The 27413-nt window shown below is 37.0% G+C and overlaps 1 protein-coding gene across 1 annotated transcript; it reads left to right on the top strand.

Moving 5' to 3' along the window:
• Window positions 1-1983: 1983 nt before the first annotated feature.
• LOC122965655 (adhesion G-protein coupled receptor F3-like) lies at window positions 1984-22077 on the top strand. The gene is made up of 18 exons (XM_044329809.1): window positions 1984-2154; window positions 4953-5013; window positions 7796-7880; window positions 8450-8602; window positions 8832-8984; window positions 10161-10222; window positions 10374-10432; window positions 11598-11722; window positions 12352-12579; window positions 14152-14412; window positions 14609-14749; window positions 14904-15091; window positions 15307-15495; window positions 16842-18134; window positions 18759-18800; window positions 19070-19099; window positions 19184-19260; window positions 21605-22077. The coding sequence occupies exons 2-17, from the start codon at window positions 4960-4962 to the stop codon at window positions 19250-19252; spliced, it is 3132 nt and encodes a 1043-aa protein (XP_044185744.1). The 5' UTR covers window positions 1984-2154; window positions 4953-4959; the 3' UTR covers window positions 19253-19260; window positions 21605-22077.
• Window positions 22078-27413: the final 5336 nt, after the last annotated feature.

Here is a 27413-nt window from a genome sequence, read left to right as displayed (position 1 = left end):
TCTCTGGGCTTCAAGCTCTGGTTTGAGACAAATACATTTTCCTCATCAAAAGGGAGATTTTTTCCTCTCATTTTTGTGAATGTCTGTTGGCTCAGTGGTTCAGAGCACTGCTCTCATAATCAGCTTCACCTTAGAGGACAAGGTTGTATGTTTGATACCTGCTCACTGTAGTGCTCCTCATAATATTGCTCTCATGTACAAAGTTGCTTTACATCTATATCATGTATCATAAGTCAATTCCTCTTTAGCTTACATTAACATTATTACATAAAATGTGGATTGATATGCTTGTTAAAGACATCTTTTCCTCTGCTACATAGCATGTGTGAGTAGTCCAGTGGTTTAAGCTCATGTCACTTCTGAGCTCCTTTTAGATCCAAAGGTTGTGGGTATGAGCCCCACTTAGGGCAGAAATCTGTAGAGATGAAAGAGTCCAGGTGATGTCAATCTGCTTACTGAGCTGGGCTGAACTGCTTTTTTGTCAATTTCATGCAATTGACAGACTAAATAACAGAATCTGGCCTGGCATTGCTGTGTGACATGTTAGCTTGGTGCATAGCATGTCTGTCTTACAAACATGAGGGTGTAGGTTCAATTCTGCCCACTGCTGATTTTAATCTTGGTAGATTTTTCAATAGTGTTCAGCTTCCAGTTAGCTAGATTCGCTTTCAGCAATCACACGCAATTTCTAGTATTAAATGAAATTTGAGGGTTAATATCTTATACTGCACTGTAACTTTTTATTCTCTTGTTTTAGCTGTCTTATTCTATTTTAACTTATTTTTATTTACAATTTAAGACTTTTTAATTGGATTTATATGTCTTTTTATATTGCCTTGTGTTGCTTTTACATTCCATCTTGATGCCTTTTATTTTTTATGTAAAGCACTTTATATCACCTCGTTGAAATGTGCTATACAAATAAACTTGCCTTGCCTTGCCTAGTTATTAGTTAAGTCATAGTTATAAACTTTGGGAAATACGCTTTGCTTTCTTGCAAAGAGTTACATGAAAAGATAATTACCTCTCTTACATGAGAAAATTGTTCACTGTAATATAAACTATACATTTGTATTTAATTCCAAATCAAAATTGGTCACAGTGGTCAAGAGGTTACAGTGCAAGTATACTGCATGTTTTGTCTAAGATCTATCTAAGATATGTCTGCCACAGTAGTCACTCCTGAAATATGAAAAGGCAGAGGCGTTTCCCTGTAACTTTTCTGATTGGCCCTCTTAAAAATATATGCAATATGTATTCTGTATTATTGTTCATTGAAAAGACACTAGAACAGTATAGACCTTCTTATAGACACAGCTGTTTGTACCAGAGCTCAAAGCCTACAAGGATCATTACATCATCTACAAACAACTTTTCTGCCTTCCATGTGTTTTTCTCTGCCTGACTGTGACCTGATGTGTGGCGTGACTTAAGTTGAGACATATTTAAATGACCAGGGAAGTCATTGATTGTTTGTTTCTCTCTGGTTGGCTTTGTTCTCTAAAATAGGAAGTGTTTAATATATTTTACTTAAAAAATACTTTAACATGCATTTCTTCAAAGGTGACAGTCTATAGCTTACACACTGTAGTTTAATCCTTTCACTGTTGCCTGTTTTCTGATCTTCATTTTATATTCTACTTTTGTACTCAGAGTCTAATTTCCTTCTCCTATCACTGTACTTTTGCTGCTGCGAAAAACCCACATTGATTAATACTTTTGTTATCTATTTATTCCATTACCTACTTATCTTGTTAAATCTTACCCAGATCTGTCTATGTTTCTGAAGATAGGCTACCTGTGTTATGATTACCCTCAGCATTAGGTTATAGGTAAAGTTGAGAGGCTCTTTACATATGCTGATCAATCCAGCTGGTGTGGAGATATGCAAATGGTCTTGCATCACAAACCCAGGACATCAGTCTCCCGCATAACACCTCCCCAACTTCACCATCACCACCTTTAATACACACACTTGCACACCTCTTTTCCAGTCTGACCGAGTCTTTCTGACGGATGTGCTCACTTACTTTGACTCTAATTCTGATGCGCACCTCATAGATATGAAGTACAGTCGGATCCGTGTTTGGTAATTGCAACCAGGTTGATGGGGTAATCATCTGCTTTCTGTACAGTGCTGTGTGTGAAGCCAAGGTGAGAGCCTTTTATTAATGTATTTTTATTGTTTTTGAAAAAATAGGATCTAAACAGGTGCTTGATTTTACAAGCACTTAGCTTTACTGTAGACAGATTCATTCCTTATATTAAGGTTTTAGTGTAACACCTTAAAAAACATATGACTGACTTAATATTAAATGTTGTAACAACCACTCCCTTACTTCCTCTACAAAGTCATATATCGTCTTAAGTCTAAACTGACTGAGTCTTGTTTAAATATGAGCACCCTGAATATTATTGTGTTAGAATCCTTCAACCTTTCATGTTAAAATGACAGTGTTGTACCATTCAGTGCAAAATTGTACATGATACTCCTGTGATCAAGAGCAGTCCAGCCAGTATTTTGCTAACAGGAGCTATTGAACAGACAGCTAATACAATATTTTGGGTTATCATCAAGGTGGACTGCATGGAGATTTTTGTCAATTTACATGATTAAGTGACTTGACTGTGAAGAAGTAAGTGTAAGTGAATGGGTGATTGACTCTTACTTTTATTGGGGAAAATTATTCTTCACCAAGAAATGCACCAGGTTGTACAGAGGGTATGAAAAGTGTTTTTTCTTCCTAGAAAATACAATAATGAATGTAAACAGATTTAATGTATCTAATCCCGAACATGAGCGATTTGCTTCATAATTAAACACCAGCAATATATTGATTTTGAGCTTTAAAGTCTACTTTTGGGAGCTTATGTGACAGTTTTATTGTTTTGTTTTTGTTGAAAAGAGAAGTGTTAAATTAACTCCAAGGTCATTTTGCAATTCAAAATATCAGAACCACAGACTATGGCTTTAAAAAAAACCTCCCTATTAACTCCTCTGCCAATCTCAACAGAAATTAACATTATAAGCTTAAGAAGTATTATTATTATTATTTATTTATTCTTATAATAATATATTGTTACAGTGTAACAATACCTCAACAAGAAAATTAGTTAGGCGTAATCTGTAGCACCTTAACAAGCCCTTGACCATTGTGGGTATAAACTACCTCATATGTGGACAGGAGTGAATAGTGCACTGTTAGGACAAACAGTGAAAACCACCAACTCATTCTTTGTATAAATAGTACAAATGCAAAGTTATGTAAATGAAACTAGCTAAAAGATGGCTTTGAATACTTTGGAAGGAAAAACAGGTAGATGCTGATAAGAGTTTAATGAAAACAGTGCTATAATAATCAGTGTAGATTCACCATTGTCTGACTCATAGTCAAATGTAAAGTGGGTGGTGTTAACACCCACAGTTCAGTTCAATTCAATTTTTATTCTTATGGCAGGTCTAAACCATACTCTTAAATTTACAGAGACCCAACAATTCCCCCATGAGCAAGCACTTGGCGAGAGTGGCAAGGAAAAACTACCCTTTAACGGGAAGAAACCTCAAGCAGAACCGGGCAGTTGGGCAGCCATCTGCCTTGACCGGTTGGGTTGAGAAAGAAAGAAAGAGGGAGAGGAGAGGGAGAGAGACACAGAGAAGCATAATAACGACAATAATAACAATAACAATGATAATAATAATAGAGATATGACTAGTAATAATAGCAATAATGGCAGGAGAAGGTGTCAAGGCAGGACACCCACAGGACCACGCCACCATCCCCACACCATCTCTGCAGCCATGGCCCACAACTCTGACCCCGGATTTTCCTGTGAGATGAGAAAGCACAAAAACTCTGGGGAAGAAGCCAAGTTGGTACCATGCATTAATGGTACATGAATGCGTACAGATGGAGAGGAGGTGGAGAAGATAGGTGCATCATGGGAAGTCCCCCAGCAGTTTAGGCCTATAGCAGCATAACTAAGAGCTGAACCAAGGCAAGCCTATCCGGCGCTAACTATAAGCTTTAATAAAAAAGAAAGTTTTAAGCCTTCTCTTAAACGTAGAGAGGGTGTCTGCCCTCTGGACCGAATCTGGAAGATGGTTCCACAGGAGAGGGGCCTTGTGCTAGTTTACCACCATTAAACCAACAAGCTAGAAGTCTATAGGTCTGGTAGAAGTCCCTAGAGGCTGCGATGCATACTACAACCCAATCGTTACATTAAAGTGTTGCTTTAAAGGTCCAGTGTGTAGAATTTAGTGGCATATTGTGGTGAGGTTTCAGATGGCAACCAACTGAATACACCCTCCCTCCCCCTCTCCTTCCAAGTGTCTAGGAGAACCTATGGTGGCTCTGAAAATTTGCGAAAAATGCGAAAGGCCCCTTCTGGAGCCAGTGTTTAGTTTGTCCTTTCTGGGCTACTGTAGAACATGGCGGTGCAACATGGCAGCCTCCGTGGAAGAGGACCCACTCTCTAGGTAGACATAAAGGGCTCATACTAAGGTAACAAAATAACAATTATTCTTATTTTCAGGTGATTATACACTAATGAAAACATATTTATGAATATTACATTCCATTTCTGCCAAGTCCTTTCTGCTAGACTCCACTAAATTCTACACACTGCACCTTTAAATAAGCTTAAACTAAAAGTCCTTTGTGAGTGGTGATTTAAGACTTGTGACGCTGATATATCTTTAAAAATGTTTAAAGAGCACAGACTTTTATACACAAGAATACTTTTAATTTGAAATGTTGCCTATCTAGAAAGAGTTCTGTCATCTGCATAAGGGAGAACATTATGTAAACCCTTGAAATGATTTGGGGATTTCAAATGAGTGCAAGTACATTTACTTTATGTGCATTTGTGAGTGTGTGTATTTTGTATACATCAGTATTTTTGGTCCTAAGTTGATGCTACTGTTGGTTAATCTGATATCTTTTTCCCACTAGAAATACAATGGATTCCAGGGTCTTTAAGTTTCTGATTGGAGCTCTGTACATCTACTGTCAGGTAATGATGCTTCTCAGTTTAATCAGTAACATATTGCTGGGCAGTGTTATAGCTATTATTTTAACAGGATCTTGTTTAAAATTCCCCACTCAAAAATGTTTTTATTGTTACTTCACTTGAATGTTTGGACTTCACTGTGCACAATGATGTACAGTACTGCAACTGAAATACAGTGGAAACCGATTATAGTGATGACTTTCGTCCGGGTCAAATTGATCACTATAAGAAGATGATTATTATAACCGTTTTTTTTTTCATTTTCTTAATTTCTCATGCGGATTTCCATTTAATTGACATTTGCATATTTATTACATGAATATAAAGTAACGAAACGGGCAACTTTGCTATTTACTGAACAGTGTTTCAAATGCTTGTTTTGCTGCTGCATCTTGTTGGCTCATTTTTGGCAGTTTGTCATAAGCTTCAAGGAGACTATGTTTTTTATTGAGAGAAAATTACTTTTTCCTTTCCTTTTTCCCATCATGATTTCAATGTGCACGCAGCACCAGCCTCAGGTCACCAGCTGGCAGCATTGTGCGTTTAGGCTGTAGGGGTGGGGGCTGCTGAAAGAAAGTTGTACCAGAATCAACTTGAGAAATGCAACCTGTAACGTTGTACAACCCTGCCATGAGGGAAGACAAAAACATAACTAGGAAGAGGGGAGGACACTTCTCTTCGTTTGATAATGTTAGAAGTAAAGTTAGGCTTTGCTGACAGCTTCCTGGCTCATTTTAAAAAACGCGCACCAGGAGCGATGCAGTGGTCAAGCGAGCTAGAAAGTGGATGAGGAGAGCAAGCGGTGTTTGCAAGAAAATAGGTGAATGAGAAGGATAAAACATTATTTTCTGATTGGTTACAAATAAACACCCACACCCCGCACCTCCACACAAACCTGCGGAGGTGCACCACAACACCTGATAATGGTGCCACAGCCGCTAAATACTACTATGGGAGTAAGGTAAAAAGAAAATAGAATTACCATAATTTTAACCATATGATAACCATATGTTTTCCTGTATGAAAAGACCCAAAATGAACACTGTAAGCGGACTACTTGATTACTATAAGTAAATTATGTAAACAGCATTTGTATAGGAATGATTCTGTCCCGAGCTTTTTGATCCATATAAGCGGTGGATCACTGTAACCATGACCACTATAAGCGGTTTCCACTGTATCAGCTTGTCTTGTTAGGTGATAAAGGCACATAAATACTAGAGACATAGTATTCTTTTGCAGTTCAACTGCCTTTAATAAATTCCTGAAGCATATGCATATGGGCTCCCTGAGCTCTGCAGCAAGAGGAGCCCATTGAACAGTTCACAGAATCATTCTATACTTTCAGCCTCCACCCAACACAACTGTTAACACAGGCACCTTGTGCGCAGTCATACTTCTCTGTCTGCAGACACCTGTTTCCTGCAAGATAATCAATAATCAAATCCTTGTTAACTATCTGCCTTCAAAGAACACTGCTATCATCTGCTGCAGGTTTATTGGAGATTCCCAATAGCAACTGAAAGAAAATCAGAGATGCAGCTTTTGTCAGTCACGCCCCTAAACTGTGGAACACACTACCAATAGATATCAGGGAAGCCAGCTCGTTGAAAATTTTAAAAAGAAAGCTAAAAACTTATCTCTTCACTTTAGCCTTTAACTGGCTTTTGTCTCAGTCTGCTTTGTACTTATGCACTATGGCATTTCTGCACTTCTTTTAAAATCTTGAATTTTACTTGATTTTATACATTCTATGTTTTAACTTCATTTTTATTATTATTTTATTATTATTATTATGTATTCTATTTTCATATACATTTACATGCTTTTATGTTCATTTTATGTCTTTTATGTCTTTCTTGATGTGAAACCCTTGGTGCATGTAATTTTAATAATAATATTAGTAATAATAATAATAACAATTCAATATATGGTGTCATGCCTGTCTTGTACAGCTTCCAGTTCTTGCATTTTGTTCCCCTTTCCAAAGATCACAATTTGCCTACTTAAACAAGATGTGAGACATCTTGGCAAGACATTTTACTTAAAAATAGAACTATGTGATTACATCATATAAAGGTCAATACACAGGATCAACAGTGCATCATGTTCTTTAGAGACAAAACTGATCAGTTGAACACACTTCTACACTGAGTTAACGATCATCAAAATAGAAATTACTATAATATAGTTACTATAATATAGTAATTTCTCCAAGAGTACATTTCTAATATCATTTTTTTTCTCTACAGTACCAGTCTAAAGTTTGGAAGGACATTCCCATTCCCTTTTATCCAAACTTTTGACTGGTACTGTATGTGCAATGTTTGACATTAGAAGGCTGTTTTCATGTTCATCTGCTGAAAGGGGGAAAGTTTCTCTTTAGTCACCTTAAATCTGAGTTTACAGCATGGTCCTATCGTGATTCAATATCTCATCTCAAACAAGTGTGATGTGGAAAATTGAAGCCTCCAGTATAGGAGACATCTTGTGTCCAGCAGCCCAAACTTTTGAAATTAGCAAGATTTGCATATTGATAGATTCTGGATTTTTAAATGTTTTTTTTTAAATTTTTATTTTTGCATGTATTCTTCTTTTCTAATGCTATTTTTAATATAATTTTAATAAATTGTATTCTAATGCACACAATCTTGAACGTTACATGTTTGTTTTGTTCTATTCAAAAGTGTTTTAGAATGAAATTTTTATATTTTAATTCGACTCAAGATTGTCACACCCATGACAGAAAGATTAATTCTGTTGTCTGTTTGATCTTGAATTGCAGGTCCTTGCAGAAAGAGCAAATGACAACAACAACAAGGAAACATCTTTCCATTTTCTGAATATACTATCCTACATGTCCACTATACGTATGTAATGTATACACCGTATTTATGCATGTTCAGTCATTTCCTTCTTTCCTATTTGACATCAGCTATTTTAAATGTATTGTATATAGATGTATGTACATCTATACATAGTAATGTATAGATGAATATATTTTTACAATATTTTTACCATATATATACCCCCAATTACAATTATAATATATGAACATAGTAGCTTCTTCATGACATCATATAATTCTTAAGTGATATACTGTAATGTAACATGTACTGTAGGTTTAATGTATAGTTACAGTGCGAAATGACATTTATGTCACATTTCCAAGAGACAGTCACAGTTGACTGATGGTTAATCTGTTCCTGTATAATGTCACTTCAGCTGCATATTATGTAGGCAAACAGACCTTCAGCATTGATAGTACAATAAGGGAAACAGGGGAAACCTTTTGTCCACCATGGTTTGATATGTTGCATACTGAACTGAGTATATTTGATTTGTAGCATCTCTAATGACAAAATGAAAGGTGCTCTTGCATGCAATCCCTTTTCAGCTTAAAAAAAATAACATGTTAAAATATCTCCTGTTGTTGTAGACGATGCAAACAATGGTGAGCTGATGGTGGAGAGTAATGTCACACTGGAAGCCGAGACCATCCTGTCAGCTTTGAATTCAACTGACATGCAAGTGAAAGATACCAACAGCACTCCCCACGATGTGACCCTTTTAGACAGTGGATTGATTTCAGGTATATTCCTGGAACCATTTCTTGTTTCTAGGTTTATCATTCCAAACAGTTCTTTAATACAGTGAGGGGGGAAGGGATGGAGGAAGGGGACATGCAACACAGCTCAGCATAAACCACACGGTTGTAATATGAAACAAATCCATGTTTCAGCTATAAGAAGACATTGGGGATGCTACATCTTAGAGTTTAGGAAAACCAGAAATCTCAGCACCTGTGTTTCTCTCTCCAGAGTGCCTGATCGTTGGAAATCAATCCAATTGCAACTGCTCTGATGGATACACTTGGAGCAATGATGTGTGCTACACTGAAAAATGTTGCAGTGAATCTACATGCACACAAAAGGTGTCGCACATCACACCACTCTGCATTGCCAAAGTCCAAGGTAACAGTCCAGATGCGTGATGAATTTTCATTTGCCTTTGTACAATTTGTACCGCTACTTTCTGGTGATCATTTATTGAATTTCGTAAATTTGTATGACCAAGTGGAATAAGGATGGCTGTAACTTGATAGTTATACTACTGTGTTATTAGAGTTTTGTATTTTTTATTCTTGTGTTGTGAACAATATCCCAACAAACATTACGATGTATGACCGCTGTCTGATCATCCCCCCAACACGTCCCGAGAAAGCAGACTATTATATTGTGCACTTAGCCGTAAGACAGTGTAATACACTCTTAAGACAATAAACAGAAGAGTATAGGCTACCATTTCAAAAACATAAGTAGAAACACACTGTGTTGATACTGACATGCAACAACATTTTATTAGGATAAACAAAACTGAGAAAAATGGTTATAGATAATCTAATTATTTGAAACTGTAAACCTTTTAATTACTTGTGATTCACTTCTCTCCAGTTTCCACTTATGTGAGGAGCCCAGATGCTCTAAATCACCTCTCATCAACAGGAACGTTACAGAACATATTTGCTAACATGAGAAAAAACTCCTTCAACAAACTCACATAACAGCGTTATATCTGCATCGTTTCTGTCCTCTTGTGCTTGTTGCGTTTCAGACAAATGGTGGTTGCAAACGCTGCACATATGCAACTCTCATCTCTCGTGGAGAGCTAGATGAATTCTCATGAGGTGGGATGATGCTTCGCTCATGTCAAGCATCAATAAGACAAATTTATTAAGTTATGTGACTCAATAATAACCCCTTTGTTAAACTGTTAAAAACTCAGTGCTATGAAGTTTCCCAACCAAAGAATCTGAATAAAAAAGTTACCTCATACAGTATGTCAAAGTAGACTACAGAGTAAATAAAAATTAAAAAAACATGAATATGAAGCAGCTTCTGCCTGCATGTTTATCCTTTGTGGAGAGGATGTCATTTTAGCACGTCCGCTGACAGCCATTTAAACGTTTTTGTATAAAAAAATGAAAGAACTAATCATGAATAAAGGTATTCCACGATGAAATCCTGAGAAGGTTTTTTTGAAGTCAGGTCCAAGCGGAAAATAGCAACCAACAGGAGACATTGACTCGTGCGTACACATACTTGTGATATCAGAACTGACAGTAACAATAATGTTTGCAATCAACACAGTTAAAATCAATGGATCAGTTATGCTGTCGAAATCCACCTGGGATTCATCCAAAACAACAAAGGTATGTCTGCTTCTCATCTCAAATTTATAGACATATATTCCTGAAGATGTTTGATATTTAGTTTTTGTAATAACTCTATGTTTATATTCACATTTCTACTGTCATTACAAACATTCAAATGTAAATGATTTAATGTTCTTTCTTTTTAAAGCTTGAAACTGCCTTTAAAGAACTGAATGGCTTTGAGTTCCTGAAAGTAACTCGTCAGAGGTATTGTACTTTGCAAACTTATTGATTTATTATTTTGAAGTGTCATTTATTTTTTGCATATACAGAGATTTTATTAAAAAAGGAAATAAGAGAAGAGTCTAAAGGAAAAAATGAGGGGTGGGGGGGGAGTGGGGGGGGGGGGTTTGCTTTGTACTGTTTGTTGTTGTGCTGTTGTATGTTTTGATTGTAATGGACTACAGATGCAAATTAGCTTCAAGCTAACTCTGGTGCAGTGCATCATTTATGCTAATACTGCACACTGTCCTGTTCAATAAATCAAATCAAATGACATAACCACCTTAGATACTCAGAAATAGTTTAGATTTATGGTTAAAGTCTCCCTCCAATAGTTCAACCTCTGAAATTAAAAATACTTGCATTTTTATACTTCTGGATTTTTTAATGAGGTAGAAGGAGGAGACATAATTTTAAGGACTTTTTTGTGGAAAAACTATATCAGACACAAATTATTATTCTAAGTAGAGTATTTTATATACATCTTAAAACTTTTCTGGAGGGGATCTTTAAGGAAAGATTGTGTTTTTAAACATTGAAAAACAGGTCCTGTCTTGTGCCGCAAGTCAGCTTTCACTATTTTAAATATTTAAATTTATGAGACCACAATCTTTGCATAACCTTAACCAAGCGCTTTGACTCGCCCAAACATCACTATGAAAACATAAATCATGCTTTAGTTGCTACGAGCAGATACTGTAGGGAAAGCAAATGAAATATGTTGTCAGTGAATGTTACGTAGATACCATTAGTATGAACATTTTGCAACTTAGGAGATACATTAATTATGTTTAAGAAAAAATGTAATCCATGCGGCTTTGCATTTCTTTCAAAACATATTTACTGTTGCACATTAGTAGTAAATACACATCATTCAGGACTCACCGACCAATCAACACCTGGCATGTGCCATAATTTGACAGATAGATCAGAGACTGGTGACCAGTGCTTGCAAATAATGTTTTCACTATGATAAAAATAACACTGAGACATTTATGAAATGTATGTCAATTCGAATATTGTATTTGAAGGCAGCAGTCTCATGTTGTAAACATTTCAGTTGCATATCTCCTATTACTTTTATCACATACAGATACTTTCTATGTTTTTAACCAGTTATCTTTCATTGATCCTCTCCAAAATCTTAAAGGCCAGGAAACAGCATTGTTGATTTTGAGGCAGCTGTCGGCGTCAAAGTTGAGACTTCTAGACTTCAAAGCATAGTGACTCAGCTGGAAACGTATTTTGGAGCTGTAATTTGGGTCGACACTGTAGGTCAGTAAAAATATATTACTGTTTTTTGGCGTTCATTTGGATCATGATGACCCTTGACTCTGTAATTATTTCTTAGCTGCTGTAGTGCATGCTCTCTATAGACTAATATCTGCTGCTTTCTGTTTTGCACTCTGACTCTGAATTTCTGGTCTTAAAACCGACACTGTCAACACAGGGACAAGTGCATCTGGTGCATAATCAAAAGCTAATTTCTAATGTCTCTCCATTTTTGTCTGAACCATGCTTATTGCAAAAAGACCTGGGTTACTGTGAACTGCAGTGAACAGCATCTTCTTGCAACTCACTCGAACAATCATAAGTGGTAACAAGTAAGATGAACGAACAATCGACTGATGATCTTGGTTTTGTCTAAGCTTTATCAGTTGTGGAAATAATAATTCAAGGCCATGGCATTTAGTCCCTTTGAAGCATGAATGTAATCAAAACGTTTCCTGATAATCTGCATATTAAATTAAGATAAACTGATAAAATGGAAAGAGCTGCTCTCTTGAACAGACAGATGAATCTAGGGACTAATGGACTTAATGACATCGCTACATATGACAAGCTGTACCTCCTACTCCTAGCCTACTATGTCACTATGTATTAATATTACCTTTTCCACACAGGAATGGTCACCATAGAGGCCCCAGAAACAACAAAGTACTTGTCCAGCCCCATACTGAAATGCACTTTAGAGGAGGAGACGGACAGCGCTGGCTGGAACATGAGCACGAAGCACGAGCGCTTTGAGCTCAACAATGGCACTGTGGTGAAACTGAATGAAAGATGTGCCACACAGGAATACAAGTCTTGTGTGTCTGTTAAACTCCAGGGGGTGACAATCTTGTGGGAAGGCAAGTACAGTGATTTCACATTTACAAAATCTTGCTTAAATTTAAGTCTAACTGAAATTTAAATCCTTTTTGCTAAGAAATCAGTAGAGATGAAAGCAGCACATCCACGTACTTTTCCCTTGTGTCATGCCCCACCCCTTTTTTGGGTGAAAGCAGTCCCTCTAATTTGACTGGTGGTAAAAGCAAATTTCAAGGTCTTTGCCAGTTTAATAGCATAAAATTAGAAACCGTATTGCTTTTTAGGTATTAGGATCCCAAATCCTATAGCCAGTCAAGCAAACAATTATGTTGTTGCCGACCAACAATCTGCATCATTATATAGAAAAAATGAAAGAAATATGGGTTGATGAGTGTCATCACTAACAGCTGAGCTAAAGTAACTAGCAGATCTGAGTAGCGTGTAAACAACTGTGGGATTTGCGAGAAACTTGCAATTGTGTCTGCCCCATTTCAGTGCGCCGGTGCTACGCTCAAAACGTAATGACGAAGGCCTGGAAAACTGTTTAAACTATGTATTTAAATGGAATGTAACCTCTCTGTAATCTGTCAACCAGCAGCAGCAACCACGTAACTGTCAGTTGACAAAACAAACGACAATGTTGGCCTACAGGGCAAAAGCCATGGTAGCTTTCCTAGCTGACAAATAACTGCTAGCATGGACAGTAATGTTCACAATATTATTTTATGAAAACCTATCTCATTAATCTTCTTTGACTTGTTTGTGTTTGTACGGAACATGTAGTCATGGTGATGTTAACCTCGCTGAAATTTTGGCGGCGGATCTGGAGTATCTGCTGGCTACAATAACTGTCACCATACAGCGGTAAAACACATATTTTGAAAAGAAAAACGTATTTAAAATAAATACAAATGCAACCATTTAAAGATGCATGTCCCTCCCCTAATCAAAAAACATAACTCCCTTCCCAGTGCTTAAAAAATTATTTGCTCCCTCTGTTTTGCACCCCCCCCCCCCCCCCCCCCCCCCCCCCATAAATAACAAACAGTCCCTAACACAAAAACGCTGTAAATGAGAAAATACACTTATCGCAGCATGTCAGGTCACAACTTCATCTGGGCAGAGGTTAATGCAGTATTTGGACACACTTTGAATTTGGATTATTATGACGATAATCTTGACATAAAATCACTTCAGGGAACAGGCAGATGAAGACATTTTACTTGATACCTATGGCGAGCTAGCTGTTACAAGCTAAATTGGGATTTCCTTGTTTTTTCAGTATGTTCTATGTACTGCCCTTTCAGTGTACTATCAACATTCACTATTATGACTTTTAAAATTACAACTGTTGACTTTAATACCATTAACTAACCTGAAGCCACAGATCTCTTCTTTTACTGTCCTTCGCTCTTTGGGGAAGTAAGCAGGGTGTTTTTATTGCTTGATGTGCAAAATGCGACACAGCAGTTTTTAGGCATGTGGCCACAAATTTTTCCAATTTGGCACTGGCACTTTTGCAGCACTTGTTTTCACCTATTATTATTATTAATTTTTCTGCTTTGATTACAAATTTGTGTTCAGTATGGCCCAATTTCATCCAGTGTGAATTATCTACATGTTCCCTGCAGGTATATATGAGTGTGGATTCACTAATGGGTCAGTCAGGCATACAGCCAAGAAACAGCTGAGAGTGTCATTCCTGCCTGATGAGATCACCCTGAGAATCAATCCTCTTGCTGTGGACTGTTCGGATATGGAGGACAGTGAGAATGCTAACGTGAATGTCACTGCCACCATCTTAAACAGCACAGAGAGCTTTGATGTTTGGTGGAGCTACAGGGGTGAAGGGAAAAATAATCTAGTGAATACATGTAAGACAAAACTTCACTATCTCCCAAATCTATCGATCCTCCCTCCTTCCTTCTTTCTGTCAGCTGTAGTACAAAACAGCCCTACTTAAACTGAAACATAAACACAAATTGAAATTCACAATATTCCTGCAAAATGTATGTAAAATCCACAACCAACAAAAATAACACTGAAACTAATATCTCTCTTTTTCTACAGCTGATGGGGATTACCTGGTCTACTCTTTCACAGCTAATATCAGTTGCCAGAAATCCAACGCCTCACAATACGTGACTGTCACTTTTAAAAACACAGTTAATCAAAATAAAAGTGCACACGTGGATATACCAGTAATCTACAGTACGTGATTCTGTAAAGAATTGTAAATTTCTATGCTTTGACATGATGATTTCCAAGAGTCTCATTAATTCAAAATTTTACTTTGTTTATATTTACATTTATTTGGATTTGCTTCTCTTACATCAACCAATGATTCCCTACATTTTTCTCCAAGACGGTGAAACATTTTGTGAAAAGGATGAGTTTTGGCCAAACACTCCATCTGGAGACACAGTGATTAACCGAACATGTGAAGAGGGCAGGGTCGGCTATAAGTCACGTACTTGTAATGGCGTTATCTGGCAGGACGTGTTTTTCTACTGCGTTGATCAAGAGTTGAAAAAAGTTACAAAATCAGCAGATGTGAGTATAGCATTTAAGCTCATAGCACTGTGTGACTTTAGGATTATAAGGTTCAATCTGACTTTTTTTTTTTTTTAATCAAAAATTAGTTATTCACATGGCACTATTCTAAAATTAATAACATTTTAGTGGGTGTAGGTATATTTTACTTGTATGCATTAATTAATTTGTGTGCTTTTGTACACTGATTTTTGTTTGTTTGTTTGTTTTTGTAGCACTTCCAGAAGGGACTAGGGGCTACTCAGAAGGTGGCCATGGATATATTTGCAGGACTTCAGAACAGCTCTATGGCTGATTCAACCAATTCAAGTAGCATTATGGCCGACCTTGGCGCCTCCATCAACATTTTAAGTGTTATGTCCAGTGCATCAGTAAATATTGCCTTACAAGACAGTGTCATACCTGTAAGCCCTTGTCAATTACTTTTACATTTACTGTAATACATGTGCAGTTATGAACTTTAAGTTTCATTCTTGACCTTGGACACAGCAGTATAAAAAAAAGATTAACACAAGGTCTGCCTTCCTTGTTGTTTCCAACATTTAGGTTTAAAAAGACAGGATGTTTTTTTCGGGGGGTGGGGGGGGGTTAATGGATGAAGTGAAAGAGTTGGCGACAACTCTGCTCATTAGTGTAAGTGCAACAAGACTATCGCAAACCACCTGTTCAACAAGCATAAACATGTAGAAAAGCATGTGGGACACTGCGGGCAAAGCAGGTGGAAATATGCTTTTCTACATGTTTATGCTTGTTGAACAGGTGGTTTGATGAAGTTGGGACTAGTGCACTGGTTAAGGTACCACAACACATATCCCACACAGAAACTGAGAAACATCCCTTTGATTTGTATCACTATGAAATCAAGAGATTAATGGGAGAAATTACCAAACGGGGGCACAGCAGGAGAGAGAGTCAAAAATAGGGAGACTCCCGTGAAAATCAGGAGTTTTGGCAGGTTGGGAGTTGCTCAGTTGTCATGGAGATGGTTTAGTTGTTACCACACAAGAATAGAAACTGAAAAGAACAATACATGCCCAGAGAGGAAAACTGGAGTGCAGTTTGATCGATCTCCTTTGTTATCACGTGACAGAAATTTCATACTTAGGTCAAATGACAACTAAACCATCTCAATGACAACTGAGCAACACCATCCACTTTGGAAGGCTCGGCGATTTGGTTGAAAGCTTTGGAAAGAAGTCAGACCTTATTTTTGTTTAAATGTGTAGTTTCGGTTTTATGGGTTATGTTTCAAATGTGCACTTACAAATGAATACTGGTGAAGTTTTCATAAAGCTCTATGCCCTCTAAAATTGTACATCATTGACACATTACACATTTAAAGAATGAATTAATCTTATATGAGCTAAGAAAATCAGTGGCCCAATTGTGGCTGTTTGTCAGACCATGTGTCTGTTTTCTTTCACCAAAGTAACAAATTCACTCTGGTCCATATAAGGTTGTGAAATTTGTCTAATGGTAAGTTTAAGGTGAATGGACTTGTGGATGTGCTGAGAATCTGCTCCAGTTAGTACCTCTTGAACTAGCTTCAGATCCATTTAGCTAGATTCTCCTGAAATCTACCGACTGGAGGTGATTCTCAGCGAGTCCAGCATGAGTTTGGAAACTGCAAGTGTTGGACAACTTGGCTACCTTGCCTGGGCTGATGAAAAATTCAATTGAATATTGGCCTGTACCAATAAAATATACCATAACACTGATTTTTCTCTTTTTTTCCATTCTTCTATTTCAGGATTTTGTCAATGCAGCAAGCAACATGTTGAACAAGACCTGGGATATGTACAACACGTCTGTTAAACAGAACTTGTCATCAAATTACCTTCTATCTGTGCAAGATCTGGTGAAGAATATCAAGGTTAACATGACCAATGAATTCAACAGTCCAAATCTAGACCTTAAATTCTGCTCAGGTAGCAGCTGTAGTGTGTTTGACATTGATGTGAATCTGAACAAGACCCACGGAAAAATGAGAACTGTTGCTGTGAAAAATCTAACAGATAAATTGAACAACAACTTCCAGGAAAAAATTACTACCAGCCTCTTATTATCAGTCACACTGGAAGACAACTATGATTCATCTTTAGAAATTAGAATGAACTTCCCCAGCGAAGAGGGAATTAAACCTTTGTGCGTCTTCTGGAACACCACAATGAGGGAGTGGTCGGATGAAGGATGCTTTTTCAACATTAGTGACGGAAACCACACACTCTGCGTGTGCAACCACTTGAGTATATTCTCTTTCCTCATGTCCAAGAGTGACGAATATGATGAAATCCTACATATAATTTCAGTTGTGGGCCTGTGTGTGTCTATTTGCGCCTTGCTGATCTTCCTCATCATTGAGGCTCTGGTTTGGTCAGCTGTGGTCAAGACAAACCTTTCACATTTCCGTCACACAGCCATGGTTAACATTGCTTTGTTCCTCTTGCTCGGTGACAGTAGTTTCTTGGCCACTTCCGACCCTGACATTCTCAGTGACACCTGGTGTCTTGTTTTGACCATATGCAAACACCTCTTTTTCTTGGCCATGTTCTGCTGGATGCTGTGCTTGAGTGGCATACTCGTCCACCAGCTTATCTTTGTCTTCAGCCCAGTGAGGAAAAGAGCCTTCATGCTCTTCTCCAGCATTGTGGGCTATGTTTGCCCAATCCTAATAGTGGGATCCAGCTATGTGTATTACAAATGCACTGACAAGCCCTACCATGATAAGAAAAAATGTTGGCTACTTTTTAAAAAACCCTTGGAGGGATCCTTACATGCTTTCATCCTCCCTGTGGGAACTGTTATTTTGACAAATCTCTTTTCCATGGTGGTTGTCATTCTTACTCTGTTGAAGTCCTCGGTACCTGATAGCAGCAAGGCAGATGACAAGAAGACGGTCAAAAGTATCCTCAAAGTGGCAGTCTGTCTAACCCCTGTCTTTGGAGTAACATGGGTCATTGGCCTCTTTGATTTCATATTGGATGAAAAGGATCCCATGATAAAAGTTGCTCGATACAGTTTCACCATCCTCAATTCCTTCCAGGTAATTTGAAAGCAACCCACACACCAAACAGAATGTTGATATTAGGGATGCACCAATCCAACTTTTTCTTTGCCAATACTAATTCAGATTCCAGCATCTCCCGATTCCCCATCTGATACCAGTGCTTGCTTTTTCCCAAATTTAAAATCTGTAAACCTCACTGCCTAGATTTCATTGGAATCATTTTTGTTTAAGATAACATGAGGCAGCCTGTCGTGACTTAATGAATATAATAACAATCTGATCGATGCATCCCTGGTTGATATTGTACTATAAATGTCACCAATGGCTAGTCAACTAACACTTAAAGTAAAGGAACGATCATAGTTAAATAGATATTTAAAAGTGTTGGGCCACCTGTGACAAGGGGAAACATTTAAACCCTGCCCTGACCTCCACACCCTTCCTGTAGTTTTCACTGACTTGTGTCAAATTACTTCGTGCATTGGTAAAAAAATGTTGTCATTGATTGCAAATTGCTAATGCAGAATGAAAGTTGAATATGAAAGGAATTGAGAGGAGTAATGGTATAAAATGTGTTATATATATTTGGGGGTTTTTTTTCAAACAAAAGCATCTGCATAAAAACAGAGTTTGAAACCGATTACACTTGCTGTTTTGCAGGGCCTTTTCATTTTGCTAATGGGCTGTTTAACAGAGGAGAAGGTAGGTTTGTCATTTTATCAATGAGCAGATGTTCAGTTTCACACCGTGGTGGCCAATGCAGTGTTTTCAACTTGCTTTACAATAAACAGAACCATAATACTGCATCAATGACTTGGTGGTGAAATTCTTACCTGTGTAGTAGGAGGCATGTGATGCCAGGGGGCCATCAAAAAAGGCACTAGGGCACAAAAATGTTGCTCAGTAATTATATTTAGTATTTACCATCTGACTAATATATGAATGTAACATATTCTGGTTATTGTTAACAGGTTAGAGAGGAAATGATAAAGCTCATAATGGTAAGTTTACAAAATATGTCTATCTAGAATTAAACAATAAAAATGAAGAAAACATTTCATAACTCTGTTTGCTTCTACCCTCAGACAAAATCAAAAGGACAAAATGGGAGCAAGAAGAAGTTGAATTCAACCACCTACACAAAAGACAAATGAAGACAGAGGTCAGTCTTATATTATGTGATTAATAGTCTCCCGTTTACTTGTGTCCATGCATTTGCTGTATCTTCTATTATACAACATTTTAAGCATCACATTAAAGACAGTAAGTAGAGTAAGACTCAAAGATGACTTAAAAAGATGACTGCTTCTAATCTGTAGCAAGACGAGACAAGTGGGTGTCATTTTATTAGTCAGGTTGTCAGTTTTATATCTTCATCAGAACACAAGAAAGAATATCTCATGTCTAAATCTGTTTTGTTATGCTACTTTACATAGTTGGACTGTTAAAGATCACACTGGAAACCTGTTCATGTTTAAACAAGAGTCTGCAGTCATGCTAGCTGTGTAGTCATGCTGTACAGCTGTGTTTTGCTGAATGCTAACGTCAGCATGCTAACATGCTGTTGTTAAGCACGTGAAATGTTAAACATGTTCACCATCTATTAGGGTAATATTTACAAATTAGCACTAAACACCAAGTACAGCTGAGGCTGGTGGTAAGTATTTTGTCAGAAACCAAAGCACTGGAAAATTAGAAATTTTGACCTGTTGTTGGTGCAATATGAAAAGTCAAAAGGTCACCAAAATTTTGATTCTGACATGCTGATGAATCTAGATGCAAAGTTAAGTCAATGTTACCAATATTATTAAAATTAATCATTTGGGTAAATGCCTATACTACATTTCATGGCAATCAATCCAATAATAGACATCTCACTCAAAACCACAACAACTCAACCTCATGGTGGCACTAGAGAAAAAGGCAGGAGATCTCCAAAGTTATTAGGAACCATCATGAATGCCTGTACTAGATTAAGTGCCAATCCATCCAGTAGATTTTGATATATTTAATTTCATATTTGATCATTGGCTTGATCAATCATGTCTGAGTCTAAATGTAAACAAGACAGAAGGTATGTTTTTCTCTAAAACTATGGTACAACCTTCTAATGCTGATATTTTCATTTATTTCAAGGTAAAAAAAAATTGACATAGTTACTGATTTTAAATATCTTGGTGTGATACTGGATCCAAATTTGAACTTCAAGAAACATGTTAAAACCATAAAGTACAACTTAGCAAATTTTAAACGTATTAGAAACTGTCTCTCTTTCGACACAGCCAAGATATTTACGCACTCTATGATTCTTTCCCATATGTCTTATTGCATCACATGTTGGGGGCAGGCTGGAGAAACAGCCATAAAACCTCTTGAGTCCTTATACAAACAAACTCTAAAAAGTCTGAACAAAAAGCCAATGCATTTCCATCACTGTAGGGTACTGGAGAAATACAATTTACTGAGCTTTGACAATTTTAGATTATTCTCAAATTTGTGCCTAGTTTATAAAATTTTAAGTGGTTTGGCCCCTCCTCCACTATGTGACTTTGTGCACACTCACTCAGTAAGTTCTATTAGATCCTCTATAATATCCTCTATACAAGATTGTACCGTACCATTTCTTCGCACTGCAATTGGGCAGTCAGCTTTCTCTGTGAAAGCCACAACTCAGTGGAATGCCTTATCTGATGATATGAAGAACTGCAGTTCTATCAATACATTCATGGCCAAACTAAAACATGTACTAAAGACCAATCAGCTGTGTGACCACATTATTCATTTCTAATTGACATTTTGGGTGTATGTGATGTGCTGTTGTGTGTAGCTTTGTATTTTGTATGGTGTATTCTGTGTGTTTTCTATTGGGTTTTTCTGTTTTTGTTTTTTTTTTTGTTTGTTTTTTTTGCTTTGTACTGTTTGTTGTTGTGCTGTTGTATGTTTTGATTGTGGGGGACTACAGATGCAAATCAGCTTCGAGCTAACTCCGGTGCAGTGCATCTTCAATGTTTAAAACTGCACGCCGTCCCAATCAATAAATCAAATCAAAAAAACCTTCACCTGATAATGACGCTAGATGGCAGGTCAGCTGATCACCAAAGTCACTTATATTCATCCTCTGGGGACTACAAACATCTGTACCAAATTTTACCGCAATCCATTCAATAGTTGTTGAGATATCTCAGTCTGGACTAGTTTGGACTGGCCAATTGCTAGCCCTAGATCCATGCTAAAGTGGCTAAAAATATATTGTTATATATCATTATTTATCCACCATGTTAAACTTTTAAAACCTATAAATCTTTTAGCATAATTTCATGTTGAATAAATCAGGACACATACAGATTTTAAAAGATTAGCAGCAACAACATTTCTCATGATTCAAATGTTACCTTATTTTGTGTCAGAAATGCCAAGTTTGGACACTTCCAACTGTAAAATAGTGAGATAAAACTTGTGTTTAGTTGGTGTGTGAATCCAGTCTCTCTGTCATCTCTCCATTTCAGACTGTGAAGACGGACCAAGAAGAAGGAAACAGCAACTCACACATGTACTATGCAGCTCCATTTACAGCCACATCTTAGTGTTTGCTTTGTATGAGACTATAGTTCCTGGGCAGTTTAGTGAAGCTTATAAAACACAACACTGATGTTTTGATAATATTTAATGATTTGATTGAAAACCATTATTGTTAGTAGTTGAGACTGGAAACAAATTTCACATTATATGAAATTCTGCTCTGAGGAATAATGTGTAATTCAAGGTTATGTATACATTTGGATACCATCATTTTCTCAAAGGAAGAGCAGATGCAGATTTTTTTTCATATGCTACAGAAGTGAAAGTCAGTACTGAACTGTGACTGTATATCTTTAAGGAGAGGCTTTAATGTATACCAACTCAAACCACTTAACTGGATTCTGTATGGCCAGATTGTACTTGTTGACTGTATATAAAACAGAATAGATTTTCTAAGATCTCTTGCTTGGTTTGATCCTTTTATTTAACTGGAAAATTTGTAGATTTACACTGTTTGACATAAACCATAACCTGTACTATAATATGTGTGTATAACTATTATCTGTATCTCAAAATATTTAATGAAATAAAGACAAGGAATATTGATTCCTAAGAAGAAGAGATAGACTTGCCTGGATTCATAGTCATATTGAATGTTTTTATTTTATGAAATAAGAATTGTGTTGAATTTATATTTGAATATGTTTCTGAAGGTTTAATCTAATCACACAAGTGTTAACTTTAATCGTATATGGATAAGCACTAGGGGTGTGCCTGAATACAAATACATTATTTGGCAAATCAGAGAAACAAGCTGACCAAACGTTAGCAGCAGCTCAGCTAGCAGCCCCTACTGGACGTCCTGTGCCCGCTGAACAGTGTCAGAGAAACACTGATTTTTAACGTGAAAGTGCTTTATTCAGTGGTTTTTTTTTTAGCATTTTTAATTCCCAAGTCTGTTTCTTTTGGAGAGGAGGAGACCTCTGTGGATAATTCGGCTCCTGGTAAAAACATCCTGAACGATGAACACTGGAGTAATCCTAACCCGAAGAAGCTCATTTAACAATGAAGACAACCACTCCCATGATCCCACACTACTTCACACTTTCATCAAACTCCATCTTTTGTTATTGTTTTGATTGAGAGACACCTAGGAAATTACACATTGTGCGTTTAAGTCTCGTAAATCCACGTACAGTATATTAGTTTTGAAGTAATTATTGTTATTATTATTTATTTATTTATTTTACTTTATTTTTCATTTTTTCTGTATATTATCTTATACTTTATCATGTATCCTCAAGACCTTTAACCTAAAAGTGGTTAGTTGTTTCTTTGAGCTGCAGTAAATAGATGTCACTGTTTGGGACAAGAACTTACGGTATTGAGACTCATTCATTGATTAAACTGAAAAAGAGTTAGTGCTTTCTTCTGGCACTAATAAATCTTAACCAAAAAGGAGTTGGTGCTCCTAATAATGAGGTAATTAATTAATAAAGTACTAATACTCCTACTTTTATGGTGCCCTGTGTGAGGCCAAAACAAACCAACTGTCCCTGCTGCTCAAACAAAAACAAACAATGTTAGCTTTAAAGATGGTTGCTTAAAAGTGCTAGAAAAGTCCAGAAAATGATTTGAAACCTAGTCAATGTTTGCTGGTATTTACTGTGAGATGATGGTGAGAATAATAGGGTTATTATTCTCACAGTTGTGATTTGCAATTTGCTTTGTTTTTAACTGACGCTAGCTGTTAGCATTAGCCGTTATGTTAACTGTTAGCCCATTAGCATGAACTTATTAGCTGTTATAGCTGAACTGGATGTTTCACGTGTTGGCTGCCAGTTATGGTGATAACATGATAGAATTTGGCTGCCGTGATGCTTGGTAATACTTATATGTGTTTGTTTAAACTTGTGAATTGAGCTCTGTGTGAATTGTTGAAATGAAATCTGGTGCCACTGTCACCCGAGTTGAAGCATCTGACACTGCTGTGCGCTGTTAAAAGCAGCCTGCATGGCTTAAGTAATTAACCCACTGCCCTGAGACTCTGAAGCGGATTTGCAACGAAAATTCCTACTATTATGTGGTTTTTAATGTAAGATTTGGCCAAAGTCATGGGATTTATGAAGATTTTTCCACTAGAAGACTGCTCTGAAATCCTGCTCTCAATCTGACAGGGAGAAGGAGGGAAGGAATGCGGGGGAAGGGTGTGACAGTTGAATGTAGCTCAGTTTTATAGGATACAGCAGAAAGGTCTATATACATACAGTACATTATATACAAATTTTGTATGAAGTTTAGGGTTATTATCATTTATTTTACAATAATTATAGGTCTTATATGTATAATCAGTAGTGGGGATGACCTATGAGGGGAAGGGAAAAAATGGAGTGAGGGTGACTGTTTAGTGATAAAGTGCTGCAGAAAAATAAAATCATAACTAAATTTTGTAGCTCTGTACTGAAGTTTTTCGTTTATTAGGGCCCGAGCACCAAGTGGTTCGCTCACACCCTCCATTCAAATATATGAGTATTTTTCTGTGTCCAGCTGCAGTTACTTATTGTCTCTACACACCTGACAGTACACATTTCAATCAAACTTTTACCAGGTCATGTGGGTTAAAAGTCTTTACTTTTCTAAAAATAGACTTGATGAAAATTACTTTTACACACAAACTCATCAAAAGTTTTCAATTTATTAATTGAAATTACAGTATAGGGCCCAAAACTTGCATAATTGTTATGACATGGGTGAGCAAGACAGAAATGTCTCACCCTGCAGAAAATTCTCATCCTCACACCGTTGAGATTTGATGTTTCAACATGACAGAGGAAGATGCTATAACTTTATTGTACATGCTCCAATCTACACCAAACTTTACATGTTTGATAAGAGTCCCAGCCTGAACACGTCTACATGACAATATTCCATCAGTGATGCGAACTGGCTGAATAGTGCCCCCTACGAAATTGCAGCAAAGCAGCCCCAGCAGCAGGCAAAACAGTGGAGAAAGGAAGTGATGCTTAACTCCTTCCTGCCCTGTCTGAAAACAGCCCAGGTCTGAAAACATCTACATGCCCGTGACAGAAGCCCTTCGACTGCGCTGCGCCCCGACGTACGCAAGGGGGCGAGGGCCCGTTTAACGCTGCTTGCAGCTTTAATTTTATTTATGTTATTTTATTGGACAGCACTTTGGTCATCTCTGGTTGTTTATAAATTATAAATAAACTTGATTTGATGTGATATAGTTGTAAATTGGTTACAGGTATGGGGGTAGGAGTTGTGCTTTATATATAGGGCATAGGTGAAATTTTGGCATTGCTGACTTCAAGCCTATAGCCACTTCTTGCTCAGAATATTGTAAAAATATTAGAATATATATGTTTAACACCTGACCAGCCTATAATGATTACCCTTAGTTCTGATATTTGATTATATTTAGCAAATAGTTCATGTACTTTCAATTTTAGTTGAAATCTTTTAATGCTAGACTTTTAGCTTTACAAGATCTGAAACACATTATTGTTTTTTTTGTTTATTTATGTGCAAAAATATCATTGTGAAAGATAAAAACGTGCAAGAGAGGCAACACACAGGTGCAAAAAACAATAAATATTAACCAATCAAGGGGCAGTGTGGGAGGTTTGTTGGCTCAGCAACAGGGCAAGCTAACCATGAACAGACAGAAGTCAATTTTGAAAGTCTCTTTGAAGGCATCTGGTTGCTTCAGCCTTCGACTTGAGGAAAACACATTGAAAAGAAGCAAAATAAATAAATAAATAAAGAAACATTAGGCTTTGTCTCACTGTGATGACATGAACAAATCATTTTGTGCAGTTGATTTAATGAGGCTGCTTCTCCTATTGTGGTCTTACTTTAATTTTGCTTGAGCTTTTTCAGCTTCTCCCAGCACTGTTTCACATTGTGATTAATGTTCAGATCACTCATCCTAGAGGACATTTTCATACCCTTGTGTGTGAATGTGTTCTCTTGTACATTTGGTCGACCAAATGCTCACTGTTCAGGGAAAGTCTTTTTACTGAGTTGTCATTGCAGTTCTCTCCTCTTTCTTGTAAAACTGTAGTGAACACAAAGTTGTTTACAAAAGGTTCAGAGGCTAAAGTATTTGTTAAATATTAAAATTTGTTTTCAAACACAAACATTCATTTTTACTTATTAAAAATCTGCACAAAATGTAAGAAAAATGTCAAAACTTACAAGCAAAGGCCCTCTTTGGCAGAAATGCCAAGGAAATATTGTAGAGGTGCTTATTACCACATGGATAATTTCTTGCTGACTCCAAACCAAATAATGTCATGACTCAATCCATCAATCAAAGCACAGGCCACTGTAGGTTTTGCTTTTATGTCAAATCACCACAAGGTGGTGCTAGTATAATAAACTTTACAGGCTGCAGGAATAATGTCATGACACTTCTCATTGCCGGTCGCTGTCTCAAATTCCACAGTGTTATATGTGCTTATGTAAGCTACACAACAGTGGCTTATATAGAATAGTTAAATAGCTCCATCATGACCAACTACACTACCCTTTCCCCCTCTAGCTTGTAACTGTCAAGTGTCATTGTTGTCGGGTCTTTTTCTTTTCCACAGAGAGAAATCATGTGCCCTGGTTTGTTTCCTATATATTTGCATTTGGTGTGTGGTCCGATCAGTTTTCCACTATCTATTTTGCCTTCCCATGAAACTGGTGGGTTGTGGAATAAGGCAGTAAGGCAGGAACATTTATTCATATATTACACACATATATTACTTTTTTACGGGAATACTTATTTTGCCAGGGAGGAGTTGCTACCATGACTAAAGTCGGGAGCAAAAGGCTCCTGTGCACACAGACTATGTGACAGACTGAAACATGATTGGCTGCAGCTTACTCTGTCAATTGTGCACTGATGCATATCTGTGTATCTATTTTCACAGAGGTATATTGTCTCTGTAAATTAAGAGAGTATGGTCTTGACCTGCTCTATGTGAAAAGTGCCTTGAGATGACTTTTGTTGTGATATGGCGCTATATAAATAAAAATTGATTGATTGATATTGCCCTGCTCAGAGGTGGGTATAAACCGTATACCTGTTTATAAAGGATAATAAAAATGACCTGCAGAGTTATCATTCATCATCATGATTGTTTCTGTGTTTTTTGCAGTCTGTCATTCCTCTACATCTGTTAGTTTTGACACATTTCACTTGAATAAGAAAGTGTGTCCAAACTTCTGACTGGTACTATAAATGTGAGACTAAAATTGATATTTAAAATATCATATATAAACACAGCTGTCACCGGCTATTTGGTTCTTCTTTTAAAAGTAACTGATGTCTTAATTTGCTTTTGGGAGATATTTTTGCCTATCTGTGCAACAGTCACAAACTAGCAAACAATACCTTTAATTAAATGTAATAACTGACTGATAGGGAAAATTCAGCAACACTTGACCTACCATTTATACCCAAATCTACACCTGTGACTGAACCACTTTTGTGATGTGACTAAAACGTAGTCCATTTCAATTTCAATTCAATTCAATTCAATTTTATTTATATAGCACCAAATCACAACAGAAGTTATCTCAGGGCACTTTTCACATGGAGCATGTCTAGACTGTACTCTTTGTTTTACAGAGACCCAACATTTGCCCCATGAGCAAGCACTTGGTGCCAATGGCAAGGAAAAACTCCCCTTTAACAGGAAGAAATCTCAAGCAGAACCATCTGCATTGACTGGTTGGGTTGAGAGAGAAAGAGGGAGGGAGAGAGAGGAGAGAGCGACAGAGAGA

The sequence above is a fragment of the Thunnus albacares genome, chromosome 16, assembly GCF_914725855.1.
Source record: "Thunnus albacares chromosome 16, fThuAlb1.1, whole genome shotgun sequence".
NCBI classification, from domain to species: domain Eukaryota; kingdom Metazoa; phylum Chordata; class Actinopteri; order Scombriformes; family Scombridae; genus Thunnus; species Thunnus albacares.
This window is presented reverse-complemented; position numbering and strand designations above follow the sequence as displayed.

Excerpts from the sequence above, each read along its gene's own strand:
- LOC122965655 (XM_044329809.1), top strand. The coding sequence starts at position 4,960 with ATGGATTCCAGGGTCTTTAAGTTTCTGATTGGAGCTCTGTACATCTAC. Across the intron at positions 5,014-7,795 it reads CTCTGTACATCTACTGTCAG|GTCCTTGCAGAAAGAGCAAA; the intron begins GTAATGATGCTT and ends CTTGAATTGCAG. Across the intron at positions 10,223-10,373 it reads ATTCATCCAAAACAACAAAG|CTTGAAACTGCCTTTAAAGA; the intron begins GTATGTCTGCTT and ends TTCTTTTTAAAG.